This window comes from Epinephelus fuscoguttatus, linkage group LG10 (assembly GCF_011397635.1).
Source record: "Epinephelus fuscoguttatus linkage group LG10, E.fuscoguttatus.final_Chr_v1".
NCBI lineage: Eukaryota > Metazoa > Chordata > Actinopteri > Perciformes > Serranidae > Epinephelus > Epinephelus fuscoguttatus.
Genome location: NC_064761.1, coordinates 14,543,542 through 14,553,711, shown reverse-complemented (window position 1 = coordinate 14,553,711; position 10,170 = coordinate 14,543,542). Strand labels below are relative to the sequence as shown.

Here is a 10,170-nt window from a genome sequence, read left to right as displayed (position 1 = left end):
ACTCGACATGACTGACACATCCAAGAGCCAATCAGATTCCAGCAGTAAAGTGACGCTACATTGTCGATACCTGAGCTTTCATGCACAGTTTGAGGAGTTTGCTCATGTGACAGCACACAAACTTCGGAGGTTTAACTCAGTTTAATAACTTCAGTCAGGTCTCTCACAGCAGAAGAACAATTACACTACGTTATGAATTCTAATTAGACCAAGACATTTTGGCAACAACAAGGCGCGCGCCGCAGACCACAGGTGTATGCAACAAGTTGATTAATCCGAGGCAGGTAAGTAGATCCGGCTATTGGCTGATTTTGTGTCGCATTTCATTCATGTCCAGTGTTGGTCGCGTTCGACAGGTTATGATTTCATTTCTTACACGACATGTAATTATTATAAGCGTCTGTGGCAATGGTGGAAGATGATCAGGTTTCAGAGCGTGAGCTGCTGTACATTATGTAAAAAATGCTCAGGTACACCTGACTTCATTTACTTCCTCCTCACACAGACTTGCTGATTAGTCATTAATTTGTAATGTAGGAAAAAACAATGGAAGTAGAAGACGCCTAGTAGAACTTCATATTGATCCTGTGTCAAGAAGCATTTATTAGTTTAGGTTTTCTTAAAAGAAAATAAAACAAGGAACTATAATTTATACATTTCTCAGCAGTGGCCTAGTTAAAGGTTTATCAGACACACCTTTAACAGTCTACAAACACTTAAGTGTGTAAAGTTGAGTCAGAGTATTGAATTACATATTAGTAGGAAGTCAATACAATTAGTTCCCTTTCACTATGTAAATAAGCTGAACCTTTCAATATAAGGAAATCCAATTCTCCAACCACTAGACCCCCAAGTTCTTAAACATCAAAGATGCATTTAAGGTTTGGTTGAGCTTCCAGTCACCCCAGAGGACATTCAAAGCCAAGTTATATGTTTGAACTCAGTACTTACAATAGATGAGAAGCCCTTTTTATGGGAAACACTTAAAAAAAATTGAATATTTTTATATATAATATTTTATGTATGTGTGGTCAAATCTGTGATCATTTTAATCCCAACTAACTGGACACAGAAACTTAAAAAAGGTGGATATAGACAACAGGTCTGTGCACCTAGTCCAGGGTGCCAGAAATTGCCATCCAAAATAAAAATAAAGAAAATAATTTATAATTTTATTTTACAGAGTAGCAGTCTTACTGCCTTCCCTCATTCAATCTGTTCTCTTTGGGAAGATAAATTTAACATTTTAATACCTTGGAGACAATTTTCTAGAACAATTAAAACAACAATCAATTCTTACCCCAGAATTTTTCAACTGAAAACTTTCTATAAAATAATTGCTACTAAAAACAACTTCATATGTTTAATATTGAAAAATCATCACTGTGTAGAGTCTGCAGTGAGGAAAAGGAAGAGCAGCTGCATTTGTTTTTCTGATGCCCTGATGTTGCAGGTGTTTGGACTAATGTCCAAGGCTGGCTGGGGCCTCTCAACATTTCTTTTGAACTAGTGCCTTTAAATATTTAATGCGAGGTTCTCGATGAAAATTGTCACCAGATGATAAATACAATTATTCTGTTGTGTAAAATATTTTTTTTTAAATAAATTAAATTTAAGTTTCCTGAAAAATCCTGTGCAATGTCAGTTTCTTATGTCTCTGGAATTTTTTTTTTTTTTTTTCTACAAACCATTATAAAGTAGCACAGCATAAAAGAAAATTGGAGAAAATTTGCTATTGTGAAAAGTGGAACTATATATAATTATAATTAGACTCTACTTTTCATATCAACTTTATTTATTCATTGAATAATTAAGATAAAATAATCTAAAAAAACATTTTTGAATTGAACCACAACACAGTGTAAAACAAAAAAGAACACTATAAGCTTTAGACAGAACGGATTTATTGCATGTCTAAATTTGATTGCTTAACATTTACAGCCGCATATATAAAGTAAAAGCCACCATGATCATGGCAGTTGGTCTTGACCTTTTCTGTGCTTTACTGGTGCCACCAAAGCTGCACTTTTTTTTTTTAGAGCCCAAACATGTAAAAGTAAAAAAAAACAGTGTAATCAATAATTAAGCATTTTTTTCCACATTTCAGTGATCTCAGTAATATTACAATGCTAACTTTGATTGTACTAATGTCACCTGTATCTATTAATGGTAGATATGGAGGAGTCCAGTGACTTGTATGATGTCTGCGAGACAAATGGCTCCCCTCCCTGGGCTGACGACCAGCATCAGTGTCTGGAGGAGCTGGACACTGTGGAGTGTCTCAGAAGGAAGATCAAATATTACTTCATGAACCCCTGTGAGAAGTACCACGCTCGCGGCCGAAAACCATGGAAACTCATCCTGCAGATCATCAAGATTGCCATCATTACCATCCAGGTAGTTATTTCAGATATGACTTGAGCAGATGTTAATTGTGTTGTTTCGCTACCCTGACAACAAATACCTTCCCCCCTGTCACAGTTAGTGTTATTTGGGCTGAGCAACCAGATGGTTGTCACATTCAAGGAGGAAAACCTGATGACATTCAAGCACCTCTTCTTGAAAGATTATGTTGATGGAGGCATGGATACATACGCTGTTTACAGGCAGGCTGATGTTTATGATCACATCGATTACATCATTGAACAGGTAACTCAGTGCTAATATTTCTTTTTATTTCGTCTTTGCAAGGAGCCCCAAGAAGGCATGAGTTTTATGTGCTAGTGTCTTGGTTTATTTTGATCGTGTGAGACAGAACATTTTTCCTTTTCCTGTAAATCATTGTTGGAATTTTATAGCTGTGCATGCTTGTATGACAGAGGAGTTCAACAAGCTCCCATGACAAGATGTAGCTCGTCATGGGGTTGGACTTTGTTCATGTTGTTTGAATCTGTCGTTTTGTTTTGTTGATTAGACTGCATAAACTGTAACACTAAACTGCTGCAGCTGTTCATTTCAGAGAGTTCCTTTTACCTGACGTTATTATAACTGAGGTTTCCATTGTTCATCTCTAGTATGGACATCTGCACAACATCACAGTAGGAAATCATGAATATGAGAAAAGTGGCACCTTCTACACCCCCCTAACAGTGTGTCAGGAGTTCTACAGAAACGGCACCATCTACCCTGGAAATGAGACCTTTGAAATTGATGCTAAAGTGGAAACTGGTACGCATGATTGTTTGAGTTAATGTGTGGAAAAACAGAATATTTGGGTTCAGTGAGTTTATTTGTTCCTTGTTTTTCCTTCTCCCTGTTGCTTGTATCGAACAGAGTGCCGTAAAGTTTATCCGATGTATCATCCATCATTGCAGAGAGCATTTCCAGATTTTGAACTGCATTTCAAAAGGTTTGCACGTACCCTTTTAATTGAAGCCTTTTTTTAAAGGCAACACAGTTTTCCTCTCTTGGTTTTATATATGATTTGAAAACCCCACGGGTAATGTATCTGCTCTGTCTTGCAGGATGATCTCTGTCAAGATCACGTTTGTTCTGAAGGCCATAAATTTACAGACAGTGAGACATCGAGAGCTGCCAGACTGCTACGACTTTACTATTATTGTAAGTCACTTGACTTGTCTTCATGGCTCAGTAAACACCAGTGATTCCAATCAGACTCTGTCCTTTAAAAGCAGTGATAGGACACATCTGATCACCTGATTGCTGCCATAACCGTGATAATGATTCCCCTTGTGACACTGCACCTGTTTCCTCAGCACAGATAGGAGTGAAAATGAAAGGAGTCAGTGTGAATCTTGTGTTTGTTTAACTACTGAAGACACAAATCTGAGCAGTAAGGATGTTTGCGCACAGTGCCTGGTATTTACAAAGTTAAATGTTATCTTCAGGGCTTGGCAAGTGAACATTTAGCTTTTGGCTTCGGCTGCTTCAAAAAGTGCCTTTCCTCCGTTAAACACGACTCTCTGGTTAACAGATCATTTTCAACAACCAAGCTCACAGCGGCAGGATAAAGGTTGACCTGGAAAATGATGTAGACATCAATGAGTGCAGAGACTGGAAAGTAACTGGAGCATGTAAGTTTGCCGAGCTGAATTTACAAGTGAATCATCTGCATTGCTTTAAGGTCGTGTCCAGGATTCTTGGGATTAATTAAGGCTGCTCTATGCTTGGGACTTTGCTGCTCATAAAATCTGTTTGAAGATGTTTGCCCTTTTAAAGGTGAGAGTAATTTTAATTTCTCTGTTCCCTCAGCTGCCAGAAACATATACCTGACTGTGCTGTTCGACTGCCTCATCATTATAACGTGCATCATCTCATTCACCCTCTGCACACGCTCGGTGATCAATGGGATTCAGCTGCAGTCTGTAAGTTAACTGAACTGCACGTATATTTGTGACATAGCATGGATGTCTTGGGGAGCCTAGTAGCTCACCTGGTAGAATGTGTGCCCTTTGTGCTATGTTCTTGTTGCAGTGGCTATGGGTTTGATTACAGCCTACGGCCCTTCGCTGCATGTCATCCCCTCCTCTCTCCCCCTTTCACTCTGAAGCTGTCCTATTCAGTAAATGCAAAAAGCCAGAAAAATAAATCCTAAAAAAGATATGGATGTCTTTAGTATACCTGTTCTTTATGGATAAGTCGCGTTCTACAAAAAACATCCTTTAAAACATCCTTAAAATTCTAACACACTAATTCCCTTTTCTGTGTATAAACATGAATTATAAAATATTCTTTGTATAATATTCTGCTTTCTTTTTTTAACCTCTAAACCTGCACTGTGCCAGAAAACACCCTTGTCTCAGAGAATTATTTAAAACTTCAGACAATTAAAGATGTGTTAAAATTAACAAAATAACAGTATACACTGATAACATCAGTGTAAAAATGTACTGCCATAATCATCGTCATTTTAAAAGGTGTGATTGATATATATATATATATATATATATATATATATATATATATATATATATATATATGTATATTTATATATTTATATATTTATATATATTTGTGTGTATATATATATATATATATATATATATATATATATATATATATATATATATATTTATTTAGTGAAGGGCGGCACGGTGGTGTGGTGGTTACCACTCTTGCCTCACAGCAAGAGGGTTGCCGGTTCGATCCCCGGCGTGGGAGCCCTTCTGTGCGGAGTTTGCATGTTCTCCCTGTGTCAGCGTGGGTTCTCTCCGGGCACTCCGGCTTCCTCCCACAGTCTGGGGACTAGGTTAATTGGAGACTCTAAATTGTCCGTAGGTGTGAATGTAAGCGTGAATGGTTGTCTGTCTCTATGTGTCAGCCCTGCGATAGTCTGGCGACCTGTCCAGGGTGTACCCTGCCTCTCGCCCGATGTAGCTGGGATAGGCTCCAGCCCCCCCGCGACCCTCAAGAGGATGAAGCGGTTAGAAGATGAATGAATGAATGAATATTTAGTGAAAATATTGGCCCTTTTAAAGATGTGTCCCAGTTTTTTGTCATCTCCGTCAGATCTCTACAAAAACATCATTTAATCAGGCATCAAAGGAGTAAGGTGTATCACAAGGACTCCTGTCTCACTTCCTGGTTTCTGTCGGATGTGTCTCAATCATAAGGTGTCAACGCCATAGCCCTTCTAAATCAAAACCTCATATGAATTATGGTTTAAAATTAGTATTTTGATTAGTGTTAAGAGAACTCTGAAAAATAAAATGGCTACTCACTGTGACTGCTGTGACATTCATATAACTTAACTCAACTCTGTAAGATGTCAGCTTCATCAGATTTTCCCTCTGACATTCATGAAATATGCTATTCAAGACAAAATGAAACCACTTGGAGGTTGGCGCTTCACGGGGTTTAATGGTCAAGACAAGAAAAAAAGGTCTTGTCCCACTACTGAGTGTAATATTTCTATGATCTATTAGAATAGAAAATGCAGCAGTATATGAACTGCATTTATGTATGGCTTTTTTAGTCTAAGTGACCACTCAAGGTGCCTTACTCTACTGGTGCCTTTCACCCCATTCACACACACACCCACTGGTGGCTACCAAGGCTACCATATAAGGAGCCACCTGCTCATCAGATAATCATTTACACTCCCTCACACACTAAATTTGGGGTTTAGTATTTTGTCCAAGGACACTTCAACATGTAGACGGCAGGAGCTCTACCTCCTAAGTCCCAGCTGCCCTTGTGCTCGACATGTCAATGTTGTTTTTGAGGTAGAAGGGCAATTATTGTGTCTGTATTTCCCTCTTCATTTTTATGCCCATTACTTTTTTTTCTCCATTAGTTGAATTGGGCTAGTTCCTGCTACTTTGATTTGTGGTTGCTGCTGATTTGTTTTGTCTTTGCTTGTTGTGTGGATTGTTTATTGTAGCCAATGCATCCATGTATATCCGTATTTGGCAATGGTGGAGGAACTAAGTATATTATTTACTGTATTAAAAGTAGAAAGACTAGAAATAGTATAGCGGAAACAAAACCATACTGTAGATATACGATATAACAAGTAGAAGTCCTGAATTGTAAAATGTTACTTGAGTAAAAGTACCCAAACATTCTCAACAAAATATACTATACATAAGTATCAAAAGTAAAAGTGCTCAACACAGAAAAAAATGACCAAATGCATGAAACACTAAATATACTACTGGATTGTTACAGCTGATGTGATGTTATTTGACTGATTAAAGTTAGTAAAAAAAAAAAAAAACAACAAAAAAAACTAATAACTATCTACATTTCTTTCTTTAAACAGGAATACACCCTCTACTGCAAGGAGCACTGTGGTAAAGAAGTCCCGTGGTCAGACAAGTCAGAGTTTGTGAATGGTTGGTATATCCTGATCATTGTTAGTGACACGCTGACCATCATTGGCTCCATTCTCAAGATCGAGATTCAGACTAAGGTAATAAGGATTTCCTTTTACAGTATCACTGAGGTTGAGCTGTGTTCATTGAAATGTTTTTCAATATTACATTCTATCAGTAGCAGCTGTCTACAGTGTGCATGTATTTATAGGTATACCCCCAGACCATTTGTCGTATTTTAAACCTTCACTGTTTCTTTTAGGTGGTCACAAGTTATGATGTCTGCAGCATCTTCCTGGGGACAGGCACCATGTTTGTGTGGATCGGAGTCATCCGCTACATGGGATACTTTAGGAAGTATAATGTAATACCTGATTTATCAAACAGAGCTCATGATCATTAGTTAAATGGGTGTCACACTGTTTACAATAGAGATCCTGTACAATACAATTACAACAGTAACACTCAGAACTGTTTGTATGTCTGAAAAGGGAATGCTGCTAAACTTCACGCGGTTTGAGATAGATCTGCCAGTATTAAACACAAACTCTTCTTGAAGGGGAATTTTTGTTAGCAACAACACATCCTGTGGACCACACAATATTTCCTACACTTATCATCCATGAAGCAGTGCAGCATTGTACCTTGGCATTACATGCTTTGGTCTTTACCTGAAACTTGATTTGTAAAGTTATTTTTAAGCCTTTTCTTAATTGTACCAAATTACTGGAAATGTTGAACCGTTGAAAACAAAACTCCATCCTTGTGTGTGATTTTCCAGATACTTTGCTTCAGTGCACATTTTTCAGATCTTTTACCATCTTTGATTGATGTCTGGCTGTGGCTGTTTTCAGATTCTCATCCTGACACTCAGGGCAGCTTTCCCAAATGTCATCCGTTTCATCTGCTGCGCTGGAATTATCTACTTGAGTTACTGTTTCTGCGGCTGGATCGTCCTTGGCCCGTATCATGAGAAGGTAAGGAGTGTTTACATAATACAAAGGAACATCTGCTGGAATTTTGCTAAAGCCAAACCAAAAAATATTCTTCAATTCTAGTCAGGTTCTGCTAGTTTCAGTTATTAATAACAGCTGTGAAAAGAAGTACAATTTTGGGGTACTTGAGTATTTGCATTATTATATTATACTTATATTCTATACTTCTACACCACTACAACTCAAGCAGATATTTGAGAACTTAAGTCACTAGTTACTCTGCAAATTTAGATTTGTAATACAAAATATATCAACCAATAAATGAGGCATTATTACAGGTTAAGATGAGACTTAACTGATCCACGGGGGGAAATTCACAAGCTACCTGGCAGTATATAGAGTAAAATTAGCTCTACCTGTGCCAGCCACAAGAGCACACATTAATGCATCAATAACTATCATCTACTGTGGTATACATTATTCTGAAATGGGCCGTCCTGCGCCATGAGTACTTTTACTTTTTGGTACTTTTGTACTTGTAATAGAACTTTTACTTAACAGAGTATTTCTATACCAATACAGCTACTTTTACGCAAAAGATCCGAGTTCTTCAAACACTGGTTCATCATGAAGAACAGAAAAAAGTAATAACCTTTCTTTTCTTTGACCTCTTGTAACAGTTCCGGACCTTAAACACGGTGTCAGAGTGTCTGTTCTCCCTGATCAACGGAGACGACATGTTTCCCACCTTCAAGAACATGAAGCAGAAGAGCAGCCTGGTTTGGATCTTCAGCAGGGTCTACCTCTACACCTTTGTGTCGCTCTTCATCTACATGATCCTTAGCCTTTTTATCACGCTCATCACCGACACCTATGACACCATCAAGGTGATGTTTACTTGTTTTAGACATTTGTAACCCCGCAATCTCACTTTCCCAACCTACTTTTTGAAGGGTGGTTTTTGCCCTGTATTTTCAGTGTTTGTTTTTTTTTTTGCAATTGGTCACACGGTGTTCACTGTCACTTTCTTTCTACTCTTTAGCAGCAGCAGCAGAGTGGAACCCCGACATCAGAGCTGCAGAAATTCCTGTCAGTGTGTAAAGATCTGCCAAACTCTGGGGTGTACAGACTCGACAAGAAAAACAGCTGTTTCTTGGACTGCTGCATCACCAGGTCAGTCAACACTCACTCACACTGGCCAATTCTAACTCATAATTCTATCCCAGTGTGAGCTTAACATCATTGGTGTCCTGGCATCCTTTGCTTTTTATGTAGTAACAACAGTTTTGGGTGCCCCTTATTACCACTTGAACTGGGGGTGCAGGTGCAGTTTGCCAAAACACTTAAGTACTCAGTGGTGAATTCTCAAATAATGGATTGCAGCTGCTGATAGCACCATGATCACTTGCAAACCACTCTCTGCCCTGTCTCAAGTTCTGATTAACAAAAGATTTTGCGCTAATGATATAATAGCACAAACATGCCCATTAGGTATTGCAGCTGAGTGCAATTTTGTCCTTTTTAGTATCTGATTGCAGTTATCCACGTGGCAATCAGTGCCGCCTTTGTGCCAAGGACAACATAGGCAAAACAATGGCAGAGAGAAAAAAAAATTTCAGGCAAGAAATTGAAATGTGACAAAGAGAAACTATGTGGGATTTAATATCCTAGTTTGTCCCTTTGAAATGCACATATTAACACCAACTTTCTTAAGTTTCACTTTAAGTCTTACTTTCTGTTTTTGCAGTGAGATTCGTATGAATTGAAAGGGATCAGTTTTGTGCCAAACATATGCATTTTACCCAATTTAAAGACAATTAATAGCACAGGTGCACCATGACACTATTTGCTTGGCAGCACAAGTAGGGTTGTATATCACCCTTTTGTGGTTACTTTAAGAATTATATGTTGTTGTTTTTGGTTTTATTTGTGCAGTCAGAAGCCGTGCAATCCTGATTTTTGAATTTCTCCACCTATGAAGCTGCTAGATAAAACATTTCTAATAGAATCTAAACTGAGCTATTCTCTTTTCCAGGTTCAGGAAGCATCAGGAGAGGCTGTCTTCTGAGGCATAGCAGAGCCTTTAATGTGGAATATTGAAAGGCATTACTGTATAAACTATAACCGAATAATTCATGTGCACTTTATACCGATATATTCAGTGGAGTCTTGAAAATTCTTTTGTTTTTCATTTAACATCAGGCCCCAGGTTGGCTCAGTGTTGAAAAGACCAAACAGGAAATGAATGAATCTGAGATGCTGATGAAGTCTCTATGATGCACTGATACAGGAGCACTTTGTAAATGCACTTATTTATATTAATGCGTAGATGGGGAAAAAAGATGGACCCTGACATTTGAAATTGTGTTGTTTTTCTAAAACATGTCATTTGGAAGGTTCCCCATGTTGTACACTGAATATAACGTTAATGTTAATAAATAAATTGTGATGTTAATTCA

At 38.0% G+C, this 10,170-nt stretch overlaps 1 protein-coding gene across 2 annotated transcripts; it reads left to right on the top strand.

Moving 5' to 3' along the window:
• Positions 1-65: 65 nt before the first annotated feature.
• mcoln3b (mucolipin TRP cation channel 3b) lies at positions 66-10,166 on the top strand. 2 transcript variants are annotated; one of them, XM_049587934.1, is made up of 14 exons: positions 66-284; positions 2,174-2,397; positions 2,482-2,649; positions 3,015-3,168; positions 3,274-3,349; positions 3,465-3,561; positions 3,935-4,034; positions 4,213-4,325; positions 6,725-6,874; positions 7,039-7,140; positions 7,631-7,753; positions 8,392-8,598; positions 8,757-8,884; positions 9,747-10,166. In XM_049587934.1, exons 2-14 carry the CDS (start codon positions 2,176-2,178, stop codon positions 9,784-9,786), a joined length of 1,680 nt encoding a protein of 559 aa, XP_049443891.1. In that variant the 5' UTR covers positions 66-284; positions 2,174-2,175; the 3' UTR covers positions 9,787-10,166. The 2 variants fall into 2 exon arrangements, with proteins under 2 accessions (XP_049443891.1, XP_049443890.1); XM_049587933.1 differs by having other exon boundaries at positions 8,754-8,884.
• The last annotated feature ends 4 nt before the right edge of the window (positions 10,167-10,170 follow it).